This window comes from Cavia porcellus, unplaced genomic scaffold (assembly GCF_034190915.1).
Source record: "Cavia porcellus strain 051 isolate PalLab524CR breed Dunkin Hartley unplaced genomic scaffold, mCavPor4.1 scaffold_1, whole genome shotgun sequence".
Taxonomy (NCBI): domain Eukaryota; kingdom Metazoa; phylum Chordata; class Mammalia; order Rodentia; family Caviidae; genus Cavia; species Cavia porcellus.
In genome coordinates this window covers 153,492,413-153,512,175 of record NW_026947484.1, presented here as the reverse complement: position 1 = coordinate 153,512,175, position 19,763 = coordinate 153,492,413, and the positions used below count along the sequence as shown (strand labels likewise).

The window sequence follows — 19,763 nt, the reverse complement described above, 5'->3', positions numbered from 1 at the left end:
GACCCTGTGGCCTCACCTGTGTGTTCACATCACCCTGACACGCGCTGGTGCTGAGACCTCTCATTCTGTACTCTTTAGATAAGACTGACAGAAATGCCTCCTTGGGTGCTTGACAGTATAAACTGGAATTGGATACCTGAGGTTAAATTTACCATTTAGCTGTGGAACTTGAGACAGGTTTCCTGCTGTTGGAAAAGTCTGCTTCTTTTCCAGGCACTGCTTCCCAAGCTGAGGCTTCCGTGAACTCATAATGCAGAGCAGGGAGCACAGCATGGCTGGCCGGATGTGCAGGAGCTAGACCTGGAGCCAGAGAGATACGTCTGGCTATGCAGGGTGTTTTGGTTACTTCTCTCTCATTGTCGAGACAAAATACCCAGTGCCCAAAATGAAAGAAGGAAAAGTTTATTTAGCTCACAGTTTGTGGAGGTTTAGGTACATCATCAGCTGGCTGTAAGGCAGGTGGCTCACGGCAGAGGGCAATAGTTCATGGCAGCAGAAGACAGCCAAAGCAACAAGATTAAAAGGGGAGGAGCACAGAGAAGACCCCCTTGTTTTGTACGTAGGTCACCCCAGGGTGTGTGTAGTACTCACACCTGTAATCCCAGCATTGGACCATGAATCAATCACAGATTCTAGAAGTCCACTCCCGTGACTACCTGAGGATTTGGGGGACATCCAGACTCAAACCCTCAGTAGTTAAGCACTTACCCAGTATAGGCAGGGCCCTGGGTTCCGTCCCCAGCTCAGTTTAAAAAGAAAATCCAGAGGTTCCCTTCACAACACAAGAATACTAGCAAAAATGCTTTAGAATGGGGGCTGGGGATTTAGCTCAGCGGCATAAGTACCTGCCTTGCAAGTAGGCAGTCATGAGTTCGATCCCCGGTACAAATTTTTTAAAAAATGCTTTAGATTAGAATTTTCAGAGCTCTGAAAACAGGAGAAACTTGCAGAGCTTCAAAGAGCATTTATGGAAGAAACATGCTAGAATCCTCACCTGTGCAGCGAGCTCGCTCAGCTTCCAGCCTCGCTCTGCAGTTGTCCTGGAAACCAGTCTCCTTCCACTGTGCAGCCTGGTGCCCCTGGGAGGAACTAGATCGATGGCACTGGCATGGCTCAAGCGCCACTGGCTCCAGGACACTGTCACTGTTGGGCCTGTGTGGTGGCTGCCTATAGGCTCCTTAGGGTTCATCTCTGATGACCTAAGCAGGGCACTATCTGTGTGCCCCATCCCACATACCTTTCCTGAGAATGGTCAGTGTGGATCATTTACCGGGAAGCTGCCTGACTAGGTGAGGCCTGGAGGGGCAAAAACGAGGCTCATCAAAAACTCAGAAGTGACGCCTCCCTGGTAAGCAGCTATGGTGTGGCAGGTGTGGCCACCCCAGGGTAAGAATCACCAGCGTCTCCTGAGATTCGCGCATGTTGGAACTTAGGGTGCCGTGTTAACTTGCCTCCCTCCTAAGCAGTAGTGAGCCTACCAGTGCGCTGAGAATCAAACACTCCCGTCTTCTCCCTTTCTCGTCCCCCGACTTAACAAATGGGAGCCAGAGATCTGAGCATCTCTTGGGAGGCTGACCATATGCAATATAGCAAATAAGGGAGATTTCCTTCTACCATCTCTTTAAGGCAAATATTTTTACCACTGTTTTGTTTTATTCTGATTAATGGTATTGCTCTATTCAATATTCTGTTTTGATACATTCTGTAATGTTCTGTATTTCATTTTATTTTGCTATACCTGATTGAAAGAGCAACTATTGTAAAGATATACTGTGGTACCTATTACTGTCATCCCGGTAACCTGCTGTGAATTCTGTACCAATTTCACTGCCAGTTCTCAATTGGCTTTGTTCTGTCTTGTTCTGTTGTATTTTACTACCTTCAAAATAATAAAAGTTAAAAAAAAATACTTAGAAGCAAAACAGGGCAGTGGGGTGTTCCAGGGGGCTTTGGAGAGCTCTGACACATTCCCAGTGTGTGCTATGTGGGTGCCCAGGAAAGACCTCGGAGGTCCCCTTTCTCACCTGTGGCTGACATTGATATGCCGAGCAACAGCAAGGGAATGTTAGCATATACAAAAATAAATTAATTAGACTTTGGAAATCTGAAAACTTAGCCGAGCATGGTGGTGCACACCTGTAATCCCCTCTGCTCAGCAGGCTGAGGCAGAGCATTGTAAGATCAAGACCAGCCTACCCTTCTTAGCAAGTATAAGGTGAGCTTGAACTAAGTAGTGGGATCCTACCTTTAAAAAAAGAAAAGGGAGAATGAGAAAAAATATTTTTAAATTGTATCTCTAATGGGGAGTTTACATTTAGGCTATATAAAAATTCTTACAATTCAGTGGACAGATATCTCAATTTAAAAATGGCCAAAGGGTTTGAATGGACATTTCTCTAAACAAAGTATACAGATAGCCAATAACAACATGAAAAATCTCCAGTTCACATCCACTATAATCAAAAAGTAACTAGAATCAAAAAGATGGGGGTTGGGGGTGTAGTTCAGTGTGACTGTTTGCTTAACATGCGTTAAGGCCCTGGTTTCAAACTCCTGTACTAAGAAAGAAAAGTATAAAATCTGACCTGTAATCCTAGCACTTGGGAGGCTGAGGCAGGAGGAATACAGACTTGACATCAGCTGGAACCACATAGCAAGATCCTGCCTGAAAATAGAAAGCACTGGGCTGGTAAATCTGTGTCCCGGATTCAGTCCTTAGCACTGAAAAACACAGCAAAAGAGAGAAAAGAAAAGATGAACAGTAACAGTTGTTACTGGCAATGTGTAAAATTTTGAATTCTCACACAGTACCGGTCATGTGGGAACGTAGGCAGCTCCTCAAAGCGTGGAGCGGAGTGGCCAGCTGACCCTTATATTCTAAGTAGTCGCCAGAGAGTGGGAAACCCACGTCTGCAGCAGAGCTTGTGCACAGATGTGCATCGCAGCCACAGTCACGCCAGCCCAGGGCCCCTCAGTTGTGGACAGTGGACACACGCGCTGCCCAGACACGGATTTCATTCAGCTGTGGATGACTGTGAAGCCCTGAGGTATGTGCTGTGTCACGGAGGAGCCTGGGAAACGTTTGCTGCATGAAAGATGCCGAACGCTGAGGCCACGTGGTGATTCTCTGTATGCGTGCAAAGCATCCACTGCAGGGAGCTCCGTAGGACCTGCAAGGAGACAGTGGTTTCCAGGAACCAGGGAAGAGGGTGAACTTGGGGTGACCACTGGGGCTGTCTCGGAGAAGTGATGAAAATGTTCTGGAATTAGCAGCGTGGGTGTACAACTCTGACTATACAAAAAACCGCTGGGCTATGTATTTCAAAAGGGTAGATTTTATGGTATGTATCTCCATAAAACTATTATTCAGAAATATAGTGTGCCATTAAACAGATAACTTTGATATTAAAGAATAAAGTTACTCCAGAGGCTTCTCATCTAGCTGGCTCCTAAACAAAATACAGTGTTTTTAATGTGCTGTTAGAGTACTGAATTCTAGCCAGGTGTGGGTTCGCACCTGTAATCCCAGCACTCAGGACCAAAGTGAGGCAAGAGGATCGTAAGTTCAAGGCAGGGCTGAATCACAGAGTAGGGCCTGGTCTCAAAAAGAGACAGATTCTACTTTAGGGTTGCTGTGCCATCCAGAAGAACTGGCTATACAAGGTTATACAAAGAACAGTTTTACAAAGATTAATTAAAGCAGTGTATAAGATAGAATAGCTAGCCAGGCATGGTGGTGCACATCTGTAATCCCAGCAGGATGGTTGTGAGTTTGAGACCAGCCTGCCTTACAAAGTGAGTCCAAGGCTAGCCTGAACTACAGAGTGAAAAACTCTAAAAAGACCAAAAGAAGGTGATGAGGAATGTTCTGGTTGTGTGGAATTCGCGCCTGGTGATAACAGGGAGACGCTGCCATAGTCTCTGTGCTAACTCACTGCGTTCTTAGCTCGCAGAGCACAGGGAAGCGCAGGCCTGCAGCCTGGAGTCTTTCTGCCACTGCCCCTTTTACGAAGAAGCCATGCACTTGGTTGAAGAAGGGAAAGTTCACTCTCGAGTCCTGAGGTACGGTGCCAGCTTTGGTTCCTTGTGAAACACACCAAAGTGCGTTGCTGTGTGTGTGATGTATATTAAACTGTGTTCCTGAGAATTGGGAAAAATAATGATTTTGGTCCAAGCAAAAAAGAAAGACCATTTTTATGTGTTCTGCAAGCACAGAGCAGACGAGTGTTTTACATTAAGGTGCTGTGATGAAGCCTTGTGTGAGTCCAGGTGTAGGGCGGGCTGGATCTTGGGTGACGTTTGACGTTTGTCTCCCATTCCTCACGCAGAACTGAAGCACTGGAGTGCCTCGGAGACAGCGACTTCCTGGCCAAGCTGCACTGTGTGCGACAGGCTTTTCAGGTATCTGTAGCCCTAGCAGCCATCAGCTCTGTAGGAGCCCGTCCCAGACCAGGGCAGGGCTTTGCCCTACCTCCTCCTGCTAGCAGCTGCTGCGGAGCCTGTGTGGGCTGCCCTCCTGCTTGGCCCGCTTACCACCATCCTCTCCCATGGCTCCCCAGTGCCACACACTTGGTCAGAATAGGGTATCCTGATGTTGCAATGGTACAAAAAAATGGCTGCTTCAAAATCTTAATTATATGGGCTGGGGATTTAGCTTAGTGGGCATAAATGTCTGCCAGAATAGCGCAAGGTTGTGAGTTTGATCCCCAGTACAAAAAAACCCTTATTAATTAGTGTGTATTTTAGCTTTTTAAAATTTGAAACATTGATAAAAAGTTATTGGTTTTCTTTAAAAAGATATAAATAAGCTGGGTACAGTAGTGCATTCTTGTAATCCCAGCATTCTGGAGGTCTAGGAAGGCAGACTGCCACCAGTTTGAGGCTAGCCTGGGCTACATAGTGAGACTCTGTCTCTAAAAAATAAATAAATAAATGCCCATTTTTATATTTCGCTGCTATACAACATTTATGTAAGTTTTCTAACTATATGAAGCAGATTTAAATTGAAACTCTCCTCCTCTTTTCTTATTATACATTTGAAGAGCTCTTTATGCCTTGGTGAATTTGTGCTTTCTCCGTGCTCCTCTTGTTGAGTTTCTGCTGCATGCAGTGCGCTGACTGTGTTACAGATTTGTGTATAGAGAAGTATGAGCCGCTATGAAGTTGGCTAGCTGCTCAGATTCACATGTCTTTTTTACTTTTGTTTGGGAATGCCTTTTTTTTTAGGTAATTTTTTCAGAAACATCCAACAGGATATTCTTGGCTGAGAGTGGAAGGAAAATTTTATCAGCTTTAATTGTCAAAGCACAAAAGGTAAACTTGTTTTGTTAGTAAGTCTTTTATTACTGTTTTGGTTTAACTGAAGGCTGAAATTATTAAATTTTTAATAGTTAAAAAAGTTATGTAAATAGTTACAAAGGTTCACATTTTAAAAATAACCCAAAGAGCAGTGATTTCTTAGGTTGGATACTTTCTGTGTATTAAGTCCACACTCTTGGAGCAAGCTGCTTCTCCTAAATTACTTGCAGTCTGCCAGGAAATCTGTGGATGTCATGATGAGCCTCATCTCTAGAATCACCTCTTAATACAACACCTCTGTACCACTGCTGTTACCTTCCTTACACCTGTAAGGAAGGGGCCGTAGGATCCAAACCGAGCTGCCTCTCCCTCCTCTTTATGGCATGACAGAGGCAGAAAGAATAACGAGAGCTTGATTTGGGCTGTGGAGATCCACTTTATGTAAGATTTGTCCAGATGATGAAAACAAAACAGGTCTTTCGTGAGCCATTTTTGCACCTACTTTTCCAGCCCAGTCCCTTCCAGCCTCAGTTCTCCCATTCGTACAGTAGAATTTGTTCTTGTTTCAGAGGACTGTGGTGGTGATTAGCTCGGTGGAGAATGGGAAAGCAGCTTAGACTGTAAAGCAGGAAGTAAGTGTCAGGGTGTCGCAGTGATGTCAATTCCCACTGTAGACCCTACATGGCTTTCTTGGTCTTCACTTGGCAGATGAAGCCAGGGGTGAGCGTAGGGGCCTCCAGAGGGGCAGCAGAAGGACTGGCAGGGTATGCCGTAGCCACGGACCGGCCAGCACGGACATATGTATTTGATCATAAACAGTGCACTGTGACCTTTGCTAATGTTCTCATTCTTGACTTCTGCATTATCTTTACAGCAAAAGGGTAAATGAAATAAATTTGGCATGCATTGAAAATGTATCGTGATTTGCTTATCTGAGATAATAAAATCTTGCAAACTTGCTTGGAGAATAACTTCTTTCTTTTTAACAGAATCCAAAGAAGTTTGAAGATGTTTTTGATGAAATGATGTATTTTTTAGAGCAGACTGATCACTGGGATAGTACTGAGAAGGAACTCGCTGCTATTGGGGTAATTCAAGTGTTTTATAATATTTATTCCCTTTCCTTGTTTGCACTTATTTACATGAGTTAAGGTCACATGTCTTTGTTTTTGTTAAATGACAGTAAAACAGATTGAGTTGGGTGTGGTGGTGCAGGCCTATAATCCCAGCACTTAGGAGGCTGAAGCAGGAGCATTGCTATGAGTTCGAGGTTAGCCTGGGCTATACAGTGAGACCCTGTCTGAAAAGACAAAAGACAAAAACCAAAGCCATTTGTATTGGAAGCAAGGCAGCAGTCTTCAGACACACACACACAGTAAAAACTAGGCCTTTTTACATTGGGTGAATTGTTACACAAATACTTTTTAAAAATCCTTCCTTCCCTTCGTTCACCTTTCTCTCATTCCATTTAGAAGTCAGTCAGCAGTAGGAACTGTCTTGGGTGGGGGCAGCAGCAGCTCAGTGGAGCAGCAGGGTTGGTCACCTACACAGGACTGGACAGGGGAATTGACAGAGAACACAAAAACCAGATTCTGTCGCAGAGGGTTGGAACAGATGAGGGGGCAGCGCTTTCTGCATGAATTCCCTGAGTGGTTAAGAAAGGATTTACAGCTGGAGATTTAACTCAGCAGGCGTAAGTGCCTGCCTGACAAGCGCAAGGTCCTGAGTTCAATCCACGGTACAAAAAAAAAAAAAAAAGGATTTGCAGAGGATTACACCAGCAGACACAGTGTAAGGTCCGCGTGTGTGGATGCCTCCTCAGCTCCGCTCAGGAAGTGGGGCGTAGCTGTACCCTGAAAGCGCAGGCTAGGCCCCTTGGGGCAGGAGGAGCAGGCGAGGGCCACAAGAGAGACTAGGAGAACGCGCTCCAGCCCAGTCTGGCCCTGCGGGGCTGAGGCTCACCCTGACCCTTTCCTGCCCTGGGCCGCTTTCTCACTGTCACCTCCAAGCTTTGAGAGTTCGCCTCCTGATACCTTCATTTCCTCGGCTTTCCCTGGCCCTCCTGGCCCTTTCGGCCTGCGACCTGTTACCTTCCCCGCCGGTGCCAGTGTTTTTCTGCCCCACTGCCTGCCTGCGTCTTGCTCCGGCGCCCTCCCGCCTGCAGTGCGCGGGGCGCCGGCAAGGCTGGTTTCCCGCGTGCGCACCCCACGCTGTCCCCTCCCTCACCCCTCATCCCCCGGCCGCGCGCAGTTTTCTGGATTCCGCGCGTCGTGAGAACGTAGGGTTCTCGTCTGCTCTGGCTTACTTTGCTCACCCAGCTGATCTCCGGCCATCCAGCGTTGGCAGGTGGCCGAGCCCTGCTGAGTGGTGCGCGCTTCCGCCCGCCCGAGGTGTGGAGGTGTGGCGGGCGCTGCCGTACACCGGCTGTCAAGTGACCCCAGGCTACGCTGCCCCAGTTCCTTCCTTCCTTCCGTGTACCAGGGAGCCCCGCGGCTGGATGCTGAGACATTCTAGTGCTGGTTTTCTGAGGAGCCTCCCTACCCGTGTCTGTACTAATCTAATCAATCCACATTCCCACCAGGAGCGATAAAGCGTCCTCGCCAGCAATTAGTGTGTGTGTTCCGGATCTATGCTGACCGTGTGAGCTGAAACCTCAGTGTAGGTTTGATTTGCGTTTCCGCATTGGCCAAGTGTTAGACCATTTTTCTTAATTGGCCATTTCTTCTTCCCTTGAGAAGGGCCTGTTTCATTCGTGTGCCCATTTATTGAGGGAGTAATTTGAGGCGTTTTCCCCCTTTTTCTTTTTTTCCTTTTTCTTTATATATTGCAGACATTAGTCCTCTGTTAGAAGAGTATCTGGCAAAGATGTTCTCCCATTCTGTACGCTGTCTCTTTACTCTTTTGATTGTGTCCTTTGTTGTTCAGAAACTTTTTAATTGCATCTCTAGGCCCACCCTTGTTGATTCTTGCTCTAATTTCCCCAAGCTATCAGGAAGTCTTTGACTGTAGCTGTGACTTCAGCTGTTTCCCCCGTGTTTTCTGCTGGCAGTTTCAAAGTTTCAAGTCTTTAAAGCCTTTGATCAATTTTGATTTGGTTTCTGTGTGAGGAAAGGAAACCAGTTTAGATCTTTTACATACGGATGTCCAGTTTTCCTGGCACCGTTTATTAAAGAGTCTTTTTTCATGTATGTTTTGGGCCCCTTTGCCGAGAATCAAATGATGTTGGTTCCATTGGCTCCTGTGTCCTCTGTTCTTTTCTATTTGTCTCTGTGCCTGTTTTTCCTGCCAGTACCAAACTTTTCTTTTATTGTGGGTTCATCATACATTTTGGAACTGGGTATTGTAATGCCTCCAGGATTCTTCCTTTTGTTCAGGATTGGTTAGTGTAGGTCTTTAGTGTTTCCATATGTACTTTGGGATTGTTTTTTCTGGTTCTTTAAAGAAAGTCCTTGGTGTTTTTATGGGGATCACATCGAACCTGTCTGTAACATGCCCATTTTAACAACATATATTGTGCTGATCCATGAACATGAGCAGTCTTTCTTTCCATCTTTTAGTGTCTTCTTCACCTTCTTTCTTCGTTGTTCTGTACTTTTCATTGTTGAGATCTTTCACTTCCTTGGTTAGGTGGATTCCTGAGTTTTGTTTAAACTGTGACAAATGGCATTATTTTCCTGATTTCCTTCTCATTTTGCAGTCTTGGGTGGAATGTTATGTAGACGTCTGTTAAATCCACTTGATGCAAGGTATAGTTTACCTCTGATGTGAGTGCTGTTTTTTTGTTTAGATGACCTGTCTAGAAGAGTGGAGCATTGAAACCACTCACTATCACTGTACTGGGGGCTGTGTCAGTAGTCTTCGTGGTATGGAATTAGGTGCACTAGTGCCCAGGACATAAATATATTTATAATTTTCATATCTTAGTGGGTCACTTCAGCTATTCCCACCTGCATGGAATATTGTTTTCCATCCGTTTGTTTTCAGTCTGTATGTTTGTGCTGGCAAGGTGTGTTTCTTGCAGACTGAAAAGGGTTGGGGTTGTTTTGTTTTGTTTTTGTGGTGCTGAGGATCAAAAGGGTCTCACTTTTTAATCCAGTCCACAGACTATGTTTTTAATTGGTAAATTAGGACCTTTTGCATTCAGAGTAAAAAGATAGGCCCTAATTCCTTTCATTTTGTTGTTTTTCTAACTGTTAATTCTTCCCTAATTTTTATTTGCTTATCTACTCTTCCTCTTCTGTGTGTAGAATTCTTTTAAGTATATCCTGCACTGCTGGCTTTGTGGTTATGAATTCCTTGCATGCTTATTCAGAAGGTGTTTATTTCTTGGTACTGAAGGATAGATTTGCTGGATATAGTAACCTGTCTTGGCAGTTATTTTCTTTCAAGGCTTAAAATCCATTGTTCCAGCCAGGTGTGGTGACACACACCTGTAATCCCAGCACTTGCAAGGCTGAGGCAGGAGGATCATAGCAAGTTCAAGACCAGTCTGGGCTACAAAGGGAGCTCAAGGACAGCCTGAACTGCATAGTGAGACTCTGTGTCACTATGTCTCACTATGTCTAAGAACTCCAGGACACTGTTAAAAGACCAAACCTATGAAAGTGTGGTGTAGAAGAGTGTGGAGATGTACTAAAAAACAATTTAAAAAGTCATTACTCCAATGCCCTCCTGGCCATTAAGAGTCTCTGCAGGGGACCCTGTAGTTACTCTGATAGGTGCCCTGTCATATCACAAGTGATTTGCTGTTGCTGTCCTGGAGTTTCCAGGACTCTTCCCTTATTCTGTACTCTTGACATTTTAACTGTAAAGTGATGTGGGGAGAGTTTTTTCTGGTCATGCCTATTTGAGGTTCTAAATGCCTCCTGTACTGGATGTCTGTATCTTTCCCAAGGTTCGGGAAGTTTTCTGGTGTTGTTTTACAGAACCCATCCACCCATCCTTTCCTTCCTCCTTTTCTTCTCCTCCTCCTTTCCCATCCCTCCTTCCCTGCATCCCTCCTCCCTCTTACCTTTGCTAAGAATTGAACCCTGGCCCTTACAGTGCTACACAGGAGCTTTAACCCTGAGCCAAGGCCCTATCCCTGATTGAGTAGATTTTCTGTGCCTTTAATCTGCACATCTCCACTCTCTTCTACAGCAAACTTTCATAGGTTTGGTCTTTTAATAGTGTCCCGGAGTTCTTAGACATTTTATTCCTCTGACATCTTTTTCTTTATTATGTTCCTTGTATGATAATTCATCAACTTTGTCTTCAAGCTCAGAATTCCATCTTCTGTTTGACTAGTCATTCCATTGAGTTCTTAATTTAACTTACTGAGCTTTTCATTTCCAAGATTCCTGTTGGGTTCTTTTTGTTTTTTGTACCAAGGATTGAACTCATGACCTTGCGCTTGTCAGACAGTGCTTATGCCACTGAGCTAAATTCCCAGCCTGGGTTCTTCTTTAGAATCTTTAAACAGCTGGCCATGGTGACATATGCCTATAATCCCTGCATTGGGGAGGCTAAGGCAGGAGGATCCTTGCTAGTTTGATACCAGCATGAGCTACAAAATGAGCTCACGGCCAGTCTGAACTGCACAGTTATACCCTGTCTTAAAAAGATTTTTTAAAAAATGAATTTCTTAACTTTTCATTGCCTTCACCTGTGTTGCTGGTTAGTGACCGACCTTCTTCAGAGGGCTGTGTCCCCAGACAAGCCAGATATTGACATACGGTGATGACCAGTTAAAAGCAACAACTGTGCTGCAGTTTACACAGAAAAGAAATGGTAGTAATAATATAAAGCAAAAGGCTATGTTTTAGTAAAAGTGAAAAACAATAATAATAAAATGTGGAAGGGGTGGGAAAAGGAAAAAATAGAAGTGAGATGATAACAAAGTAAAGACATGTAGAGAAAAGAGAAAAAAAATAGAAAAAAAAAAGGAAAAATGACTAGCCGGGCATGGTGGCTCACACCTGTAATCCAAGCACTTGGGAGGCTGAGACAGGAGGATCATTGCGAGCATAAGACCAGCCTAGGCTACACAAGACCAGCCTACGCTACAAAATGAACTCAAGGCCAGGCTGAACTGCACAGCAAGACCCTGTCTCAAACAAACAAACAAATAAAAAGACAAAAAGGAAAAATGAAAAAAGAGCCCAAGACTCCCGCCCGTGGGCTGGTGCACACACTTTTCTGCGGGGTGGGAGCCTGGGTGCTGGGCGCTGGGGCTGAGAAGCACTATTCCTGCCTGTCCCTCTCAGTGCCTGAGAGCTGCCCCTTGGGGTGTGGCCCGAGACCCCGCAGAGTCGTCCCCAGCGGGAGAACCCGGGAGGCCACCGCAGTAGACTCCACGCAGCAGCCCCCGGGCTGCTTATCCAGCCCCACAGCGCAGGTGCGCACTGGCGCTTCCCCTCGCTTTGCCAGACCCGATGTGCCTGCTTTCTTTCCTGGCAGTGCTTAGCTGTCTCTGCACTTTCCCAGCTTCCTGTCACCTGGTGCTTGATCCCCTGAGCTCTTTCTGGCTCTCACAATACAGTTGCTCGGTTCCAACTTCTTTTTTTTTAATTTATTTAAGGAGAAAAGAAAAAAAAAAGCGAAAGGGTACAAGTTATACAGATTTACAGAAGAAAAAAATGAACAGTAGGAAATCACTAGTTAATGGATTACATATTGCCATCTTAAAAATAATTGTTCAAGTCATAAAATTAAAGCTTGTAGAGTGGACATTCCAACAATGATACTGCAAACAGTTCTGTTCAATGATCCAATAAAACTCTGTGATATCATTTTCTATCTTATACACTTAAATATACATGCAGTTATATAGTTTAGAGCACTTTCTTTTCCTCTCTTTTGTACAATGACTATTACACATTTTGGGTTTCATTGCTCCCACGGTTCTTATTGCTTTTTTGGAAGAGAGTAAAACCAAATGAGACATAACAGGACAGAATTGGTCAAGTCAAAAGGGTGGACATAATAGATAATATAAAAACATAATACAAGGTGATCATCAATGGTTACCATAATGCCTCCCGCTATCTCTAATAGAATTGCCTATATCATTAGTTATAATACAATTGAACAAAATAGTAAAGAACAAAACCGACAAAACCAAAACACTGGAGACATTGTAGGTCTTCAAAAGTAGATAAAAGTCAACGAGAATGGGCGTTATAATGAATCTCATTATCTTCTCAGCTGATGCCTAAACTTTTGAACCTGATACTATCCATCAAAACAGAATAGGGGAACATCAGTCAAAAACAAGATGGTGAGAGTAATACAGGGCTTCAAATCGAGATAATAGAAAGTCAAAGTGGGTTACTATATTATATCCTGCTATTTTTTCCCCTTTAATTAAACGGATAAAAATAAAAAAGTAAATAATGGAGTGGAGATTGAGAAAAAAGAGGGCATAACAGCAAAACAGCGCAGATCAACCCTTGCAGCGGAGGCTTCTGTCTCGCTGCCGTGCCCACGGAGCTGCGCCTCCCATCTTTTCTTATCATTACTGTAAGGCAGGGTATTGCTAAATTGCCCAGGCCGGTCTTGAACTTACCCTTTTCTTGCCTGTTTCTGAGACTGCATGGGTTGCAGGGCTGCAGCACCACACTTGACCCAATAAGATCTGAAAGAGAAGCCAGCACCCATCTCCCCAGCACCGTAGCAGCCCGGCCGGGTCATGGAGGGTAAATGGGGATCCCTGCACATGTGCCCAGCTGCCCGCCCTGCAGGACCTGGCCTAGCAGTGGGTTTCTCGCCTCTCTCCCTATGCTTTGTAAGGTGGGGCGCTGTGGCTCACTTTGAATTCAGCTCCTTCGCCTCCCCACCCACTTTTTTTCTTTTGAAGTACTGGGAATGGAACTCATGACCTTGTACTTGCCAGGCAGGAACTATGCCACTGAGTCACAACCCCAGCCCCCTACTTTGCTCCCCCTTGTCTCAAAGCCTGTGGCGGGCCTTTCCTCTCCCTGGAAGCCTCTTTCCCTGCAGAAAGCTCTGGCCTCCAGCTTACTCCTCACCTCCAGCTCTCAGACACATTTCCCGCTGCTTGCTTGTGTGGAACCCCATCTGTGCCCGGGCGCTGGTGGGATTCCTTAGTGTGCTATCAGGGCCTCCAGGCAGCCGTGGGAGCCTGGGGGTGCCCCAGGTCCATGCAGCAGGGCGTGTGGGAGTGAGGATCGGGTCAGAGGGGCAGACAGGCCCCCGCCATGGAGAGGAGGGGAAGGAGTTTCCCTGCGACAGCCCTAGAGCCGGGCTCCTGCCATGTGAACCAAGCTTCCTAGTGGCAAGTTTTCAGATTTATCTTCTGTTCCTCCTTTTATCAGAAATAGTTTTATTTAATAACAACAACACCCACTGTTACAAAGAATGAAGTCCTAGCTCAGATTTTATGTCCACTTTCTATAATAATGATTTATTTCTAATTCACAATTTAATGCAGGTGAAAAATCTCAATTTTTATGATGTTGTTTTGGACTTTATATTAATGGATTCCTTTGAAGATTTAGAAAACCCCCCCATGTCCATACAGGATGTAGTAAATAATCGCTGGATAAAGTCTTCCTTCAAAAAAACTGTAAGTGGTGATTTGCCTTTTGTGGCCATTCAATGTTGATGAAAAGTGGGAAGATGAGTGGGATTCTCACACGCTGTACCTTTGCCTGTGGGATGATGGGGTGGGGAACGGGACGCATGCTGTGGTGTGAATTCTCCTTTTGGCCACCTAGCCCTTGTCCTTAGGACTGAGGATTGATTTCTTCAGGTCTCTACAGAAATCTGGATTCAGATTAGTGTAGGCCTCATAGAAGCCACCCTGACAGAAACGGCTGCATGACCTGGCTGACATATGGCAGTTACACTTTTTAAAAATGGCAGTAGTGAAACTCGAGGTTGTGAGCTTGATCCCCAGTACCAAAAAAAACAAAACAAAACAAAAAAAAATGGCAGTAGTATATGTTATGAAACAAAAAATCCCCAAATTCATGTTTGTAAATACTGTAAAAAATTAGAAGAGAAAAAAGAGGTACAAAAATATGACTGGCATAAGTTGTACTTTATATTTTTATGTTTTCAATTTCTTTTCATATTGAAGTTTTTTTTTGAGGGGGGGTCTTTTTGAGACAGGGTCTTGCTATTCAGTCCAGGCTGGCCTTGAATTCACTTTATGGCCCAGGCTGGTCTTGAACTCACAACGGTCCTCCTGCCTCAGCCTCCGAATGCTGAGGTTACAGGTGTGGGCCACTATACCTGGCTCTTTGGCATTGGTTTTTATTACATCTTATGTGTGTACCTAGAAATAAAGTGGGACAGGCATCATGTTTAAATGAAATTTGAATGCGTTTTTTAAATGTTCCAGCTGGGCATGGTGGTAGCACACGTCTTGTAATCCTAGTTCTCAGGAGGCTGAGGCAGGAGGATTGTTATGAGTTCAAGACCAGCCTGGGTTATGTAAGTGAGTTTAAGACTGGCCTGAATTACAGAATGAGACACTGTCTCAAAAATACAAAAGGGGCTGGGGATTTAGCTCAGCGGCATAAGCATCTGCTTTGCAAGCAGGCAGTCGTGAATTCGATCCCCGGTACTGATGAAAAAAAAAAAAATACAGACAAAAAAAAAAAATCTTCCAGTTAGCAGTTTCATGATATTTTGGAACTTCGTAATATTAAAATTTAAAGCATTTCTAATAAACCCACTTTTTCCTGAATTAAGGAATGTCCTTCATGTGTGTAGCTGTTTGGGTACTGACCCTCTTCAGAGTAGTGTCACGTGAGAAGAGGGTTGTATCTCTCCAGGATCTACCAAAGAAATTTTATTTTTTTTGTCCTGTCAGGATTGTAATTTCTTTTTTTTTTTTTTTTTTGTCTTTTTCCTTTTTATCGGTACCGGGGATCGAACTCACGACCGCCTGCTTGCAAGGCAGGTGCTTATGCTGCTGAGCTAAATCCCCAGCCCCTAGGATTGTAATTTCTTAGACCTTAAATAAAAGTCTTAACTTGATCCACAAATATTTCAGCAATACTATTCTTGAAGGAAAAAATATTACTTGGTCTTTGTTATTATGCATAGAACATTTATATTTGTGTATTCTACATGCATATATTCTCACTTTTCCCCTTAACAGCAGAGTAAGAACTCTTGAGAACTGCACGGTAACTGGCAAGCTCCCGGCACTCCCAAGTCAGCCTTTTTCCCTTAATGGCTTTGTACTTCACTTTAAAATACATATAACTGATAAAAAAAATAAAGTAAAATGAATATAACCAAACAGAATAGGGCACCTGGACTAGTTTTCATTGGTAATTAATAGCCTGAGCTTCTTAGAACCATGATCTGAGTGCTGGGGAAAGTGCTCTAAGGGACGCATTTCTGCAGCTGTAAAGCTAATAGCGCTTTTCCCCTCGCGTGCCCAGGCGGTGGCTTCCAGTTGCTGGTCCGTGCTGAAGCAGAAGAGGCAGCAGATGAAGGTAAGCTGCCTCCTGCAGTCCGATCCTGGCTGTGTGGCTGTAGTGGGATGCAGGATGCGGCAGAAAGAGGGGGGTGGTTCAGGATGTGCCCCAGGTGAGAAGGGCTGTGAGATGCTGGACTCGGGAAGGAGAAAAGGGACCTGGCTGGAGAGGAGCAGCGGCCCTGGCTGCCGAAGGCGCAGTCCTTCAGCTGAGTCTCCCCTGGCCTTTCCTCCAGCTGCTGCTTTGGGGACCAGGGTGGCCCATCACAGGCACACGGCTGGCCAGCTGCTGCTCTGTGAATCACCTGAGAAGCCTGTCCATGGACTTCTGAGTACTCGGTGCTTATAGGAAAGTATGCACCGCTGAGCTCAGCGCCTGCCAAAACCTGCCTTTCGGCTCATGCGCATCTCTGAGCTCCTAAGACAGAATAGCACTGCAGCTGTAGTGTGTGCAGGACGCCTTCCATAGAATAGTGCTGCTGTCCCCATGACTTTGTGCTCTCACTAACTATGTGCGGTTTGGAGCAGGTTATTTATTTATTTATTTTTGTCTTTTTCCTTTTTATCGGTACCAGGCATCGAACTCACGACCGCACACTTGCAAAGCAGGCACTTATGCCGCTGAGCTAAACCCCCAGCCCTTGGAGCAGGTTATTTAACCTCTCAAGCGTCGCTTACTTAAAATGATGGCAATGTGACCTACTTTTGCAGCAAATGAAACAGGACCTGCTGTATTGTCTGGAATGTCATGAGTACTTGTTAAATAACTGTTTTTTTGCTGTTGCTGGTTTTTTTGTTTTTGTTTTTTGGAACCAGGGATCAAACTCTTGACCTTGTGCCTGCCAGGCAGGTGATTGTGCCCCTGAGCTAAACCCCCGGCCCTGTTGCTGTTTTTTGAGACAGGGTCTCACTACCAGGCTTGCTTTGAACTCCTGTGGGCCTGCAGCCTCAGATTCTAGCATTCTAGAATTACAGATGTGCCCCACCTGATGGCTGGCTAGCTTACGTTTTTCTGGGGTTTAAAAAATTGTCCTAGAGACTGTAAAATAGAAACGAATCCCTCAATAGACAGTGTCTTAAGGCATGAGGGCCCCAGTAAGTGATTCTTGACAGATCCTGAAATTCAGAAAGCTACTGGTAGACTTAGTTTTCCAAGGCACAAATATATATATACCAGGAGGTAACTATACAATTAAATGCTTAAATAATATTGGATTTTTTGATTAAATGCTAGGGGTGGTGGCACACACCTGGAATCCCAGCACCTGGGAGACTGAGACAAGAGGATCGTTGTGAGTTTGAGGCCAACCTGGGCTACATAGTGAGACCCTCTCTGAAAAAACCAAAAAAATAAAAATAAAAAAGAGAGCTAGGTTTCTAAGCATAATTCAGTGCTTAACCATCTTAAATTTGTTTTAGTATTTTTTGGTTAAAAAGTTGAAACCATGGGAGTCACAATACTCCTGAAAGTGACAGGGCTCAGAGACACTAGCGTAGTTGTCATTGCTGGGTTCCAACACAGCAATTGTTTGCTTAAGAAGCAGAGACTGAGAATCCCTGATTTGAAAATCCAAAGTCTGAAATGCTAAAAAAATCCGAAAGGTTCTGAGAGTCTGATGCTGTCGGTGGAGGATTTCACACGGAGCTGCTTTGAGTGTTAGTGTGTAGAAGTGCTGTGTGCAAGTCCTTCAGCCTGTGTGTGTAAGGCTGTGTGTGTAAGGAACACAGGAAACACGCATATGTTTTAGGGTATAGACTGATATCTCATTCCCAAGATGTCCATCTCATTGTGTATGCAAATATTTCAAAATTGGGGAAAAAATATGAAGTACTTTTGGCTCTAAGCATTTTGGGTAAGCCATATTTTTAAGAGGTGAAAATACCCTTAGCAGAATAACCTTTCAGCTGGACATGGTGGCACACGCCTGTAATTTGAGCACTTAGGAGGCTGAGGCAGAAGTGCAAGTCAGACCTAGCCTGTGTGCCTTAGTGAGTTTGAAAGGCCCTATCTCCAGATAAAAAGTTAAAAAGGGCTAGGAATTTAACATAATGTAAAGGCCCTGCGTTCAGTCCCCAGTTCTGGAAAAAACTCAGCACATTTGAAACTTTGCTGAGGTATGAGTTCCATATATAAACAGTCGTGTACTCTTAAATGTTGCTTGTGCGTGTATTAAAATGTTTAATAGGCTGGCTCATGAGTGACCTTTGGCCTACCCTCAGAAAAAAGTTGATTGTAGCCAGGCATGGTATACATGTGTATAATTCCAGCATTCTGGGAGGCTGAGTCAGGAGAGCCAAAAGGTCAAGCCCATTTGGGCCACTTAGCAATTTAGCAAGGCCTTGTTTCAAACGGTTTAAAAAAATTAGGGATATAGTTTAGTGGGAGGATCTGGGTCCAATCCCAGTCCTGGGGAGGGATTATATAATGGATAATAGTTTGAATTTGTCTACTAGAGGAAGAAGTACAAAGAGATAGAAATAACCAGATTCTCTTTTACTTCCCAACAGATCCCAGATGGGTTCTTTGCCCATTTTTATGCCATTTGTGAGCACATAAGTCCTGTCCTGGCCTGGGGCTTTTTGGGTCCTAGAAATTCTCTCTATGACTTATGTTGTTTCTTCAAGGTATGTTCATTGCGTATTTTTTTCTAAATCAAAAAGTGGGTAAGGTTTTATTCTGTTTTATTTTGCTTTTATAGAAGGAATAATTTATTTAAAAGTGTCAATTAAAGGTTAAGTTAGAGGCCAGGAGTGTTATGCACACCTGAAGTCTCAGCACATCAAAAGCTAAGGCTGGAGGATCACAAGTTCAAGACAGTCTGGGATAAACAATGAGCTCAAAGTCAGCCTGAAGTACAGAGACCTTGTCTCAAAAAAGAAAAGGTTACAGTCTCACCTAGATCCAGTGTTTAAATGCCAGTATTAAATTAGTGGCGATTCAGAACTCCTCTGGCACTGTAATAGCCCAGTGCTTTCTACAGTGGACTTAATGCCTTGTGCGGGAATAGAGTCACCAAGCCCATGCGCCTCGTCGGCTCGGTCACTGCCATCCTGGTCTTGCTGCACCGTGGTTGGAGTGCTATGGACAGGGTGTTCTTTATGCCTGAATCCTCCAGTTTGTAGGCAGTGCACACCTGTGTATCACACACATTGGTACGGAGCCAGGACCTGGCTCAAGTGAAAAGTGTGCCAGACCCATGTGGTGAAAAGTGAATGGAGCCAAAGGAAGTGGCCCACTGTCAAGCATTAGTTTGCTGAACAGAGATGGGAGCTCCCAGTGTGTCTTGGTTACTTTTTTCTCATTGTTGAGACAAAAATACCGGATGCCCAAAATTAGGGAAGGAAAGGTTTATTTATCTTACAATTTTTGGAGGTTTCAGTCCATACTTAGCTGGTTCCAAGACAGGGTGGCAGGGCACAGGTCAAACAGCAAGAGGGAACAGGGCAAAAAAGCAAAAAGAGGCCAGGCTTTCCCTCCTTTATATTGTATGCTGGCTCTACCCCTGGGCGGGTCCAGCACTCACACCACCAATCCCAGTGCTAGACAACAAACCAATCACAAAGCTAGATTCAGCCTTCTCCCTGACAGCATCAGGCCTTGGGGCCTCCTAGTCGCAAACGTGACAGTGTAAAACCTCCTTGTTAGCAGTCTTCAGTTACTAGGCTTAGGTTGGAGCTGAGTATCAAGGAGCGAAGAGTAGAAGACTTGACTGAGGCTGGTGCTGCTGGGGCAGAGCAGAGCGGACCGAGCTGACCTGGACCGGCACCCTCTGCTCCTCTTCCTCCTTCCCTGTGAAGGGAGGGCACCTGGCTGCGGATTGCTGGAGATATTTCCAGATGTGAAACCCAGAGACTCTGCCATATGTGCATTTTTAGTCCTTTTTAACGCCTGTTTCTGAAGGACCGATGTTAAGTATTCCTGCTTTTTACTCTTTGGAGTGATTTCCTTCACACCCGGGTGGTGGAATAGAGTGCAGCTCTCTTAAAGTGAGTTTCAGCATGAGATGACCTTAGGTGGTAGGAAATGCTG

General features: G+C 44.8%; 1 protein-coding gene across 2 annotated transcripts in view; it reads left to right on the top strand.

The window, feature by feature from the left end:
• Miga1 (mitoguardin 1) overlaps positions 1 to 19,763 on the top strand; it is a 67,869-nt gene that overhangs the window by 43,559 nt on the left and 4,547 nt on the right. Inside the window, exons 9-16 of one of the 2 annotated variants that reach the window (XM_063258015.1) lie at positions 3,947 to 4,062; positions 4,329 to 4,401; positions 5,227 to 5,313; positions 6,288 to 6,386; positions 13,730 to 13,864; positions 15,699 to 15,752; positions 16,309 to 16,383; positions 18,242 to 18,358. In XM_063258015.1, coding sequence (XP_063114085.1) covers positions 3,947 to 4,062; positions 4,329 to 4,401; positions 5,227 to 5,313; positions 6,288 to 6,386; positions 13,730 to 13,864; positions 15,699 to 15,752; positions 16,309 to 16,383; positions 18,242 to 18,358 — 756 coding nt within the window. The remainder of the gene's footprint in view (positions 1 to 3,946; positions 4,063 to 4,328; positions 4,402 to 5,226; positions 5,314 to 6,287; positions 6,387 to 13,729; positions 13,865 to 15,698; positions 15,753 to 16,308; positions 16,384 to 18,241; positions 18,359 to 19,763) is intronic. The other variant, XM_013143062.3, reaches the window with a different exon arrangement.